The sequence below is a fragment of the Eupeodes corollae genome, chromosome 3 (assembly GCF_945859685.1).
Source record: "Eupeodes corollae chromosome 3, idEupCoro1.1, whole genome shotgun sequence".
Classification (NCBI taxonomy): Eukaryota; Metazoa; Arthropoda; class Insecta; order Diptera; family Syrphidae; genus Eupeodes; species Eupeodes corollae.
The window spans coordinates 16,348,997-16,350,766 of NC_079149.1; the positions used below are offsets into that span (position 1 = coordinate 16,348,997).

The 1,770-nt window shown below is 33.3% G+C and overlaps 1 protein-coding gene across 1 annotated transcript; it reads left to right on the plus strand.

Annotated features, from left to right (window-relative positions):
• Positions 1-749: 749 nt before the first annotated feature.
• Positions 750-1,525, plus strand: LOC129952951 (glutathione S-transferase 1-like). The gene has a single exon (XM_056065933.1). It carries the CDS (start codon positions 813-815, stop codon positions 1,467-1,469), a length of 657 nt encoding a protein of 218 aa, XP_055921908.1. The 5' UTR covers positions 750-812; the 3' UTR covers positions 1,470-1,525.
• Positions 1,526-1,770: the final 245 nt, after the last annotated feature.

Genomic DNA, 1,770 nt, shown 5'->3' on the forward strand with positions numbered 1-1,770 from the left:
CAAGATACCCTATCCAACACGAGATTGAACGCAGCCATTATTAGAAAAATAATGAGATGAATTGTCAAAACAAGTCAATAGTTTTTATTTTTGATGAGTAAGATCTGACATTGATTTTCTCTTAAACATTGATTCTGAATCAAACGATATTTTTAATGACATTTTATACGTGACAGGTTGCTTTCCCAGTCGCATTGTATTACTAGCTTAAGCTGGCAACTCTGGTAGTATTTTTAATGAATATACAAGCTTACACAAAAGAATATTTAATTTTTACAAACATAATACATACATATCTACACATAATCTTTTTTTTGTTTTAATAACTATAATTTACTCTCAATTGCGAGAAGGTTGCAAAAAATACATCAAGATGGTCATTAAATATTTAATTTCTCGAACATGGGAGCAAAACAGCTGCAAATGATGAGATAGCAAATTTAATTGGAGTTTAAATTACATGTCATTTCCTTATTTTTAAATTTTATTAAGCTCACGTTCAAAGAGCAATGATTAGTCTTCTTTCCTCGTTATCCGATTAGCAAATTATATATTAGCTTCGAGTAACGTAAAAATTGAACGGAGCTGCAAAAAAACAGCAACTTTTAAAAACCATATGTTTAATCAATCACCCTAATGTAGAATCTATGATTATTCATCGCCATAAGTTTACTCTTCAGAAGAGATTGTAATTTATAATTTATACAAAAATGCAAGGCACAGCAGCACAGCTTTAGTCAAGTATTTAGTTAGTTTAGTAAGTTTTCATTGCTTGAGCTTGAACGTTGCAAAGTCAAACAACTAAAGAAAAAATGGGAAAAATAGTTTTATACGGTATCGAACTAAGTCCCCCGGTGAGAACAGTTTTACTTACACTCGAAGCCCTTAATCTAGACTACGAATTCAAAGTAGTAAACTTTTTAAACAAAGAACACAGGACCGAGGAATTTGAGAAGAAGAATCCCCAACATACTGTCCCGGTTCTGGAGGACGATGGACATTGCCTGTGGGACAGTCATGCTATTGCGGCGTATTTAGTCAACAAATATGGAAAAGATGATGCTCTCTATCCGAAGGATCCTTTGAAACGTGCTGTTGTTGATCAACGTTTGCATTTTGATTCGGGAGTTTTATTTGCGAATGCGAGGAACATTACAGCTCCCCTGTTTATTAGGAACGTCACTGACGTTCCACAGGAGAAAATTGATTTACTCAATGAGGGATTGAATTTCTTGGAGAGCTTTCTGGTTCATGACTTCATAGCTGGCGAGACCATGACAATAGCGGACTTTAGTATTTTGTCAACTGTAACAACATATGAGGCAGTTGTTCCAATCGATGCTGCCAGAACTCCAAAGTTGGTCGCATGGATAAAGCGAATGTCAAAGCTACCGTATTATGAGAAGGCAAATGGCAAGGGCGCTGCAGTTGCCATAAAACTGTTGAAAGAAAAATTGGGCAGAAAGTGAATATTATATTTGAATGCGTGATTTATAAATAAAAATAATTAGTACCTACTTACAAACATTTGTTTCTCATTTTTAAAACAAAAATAAAACATTAGCAAAAAACATTGTATAAATTTACTCACTAAAGATTTACATGACGTAATATGTTCGTGTCGGTGATTTAAAAGTGATTATTTATAAACGTTAAGTTCTCACAAATATACAAAATTATATGGTTAGCCTTTTATTAATTAACATACTATGTAGGTATAGGGTAAGGGTATGTACAGCCTTTAATAAATACCTAGCTTCTTCTTGATTC

Excerpts from the sequence above, each read along its gene's own strand:
- LOC129952951 (XM_056065933.1), top strand. The coding sequence starts at position 813 with ATGGGAAAAATAGTTTTATACGGTATCGAACTAAGTCCCCCGGTGAGA.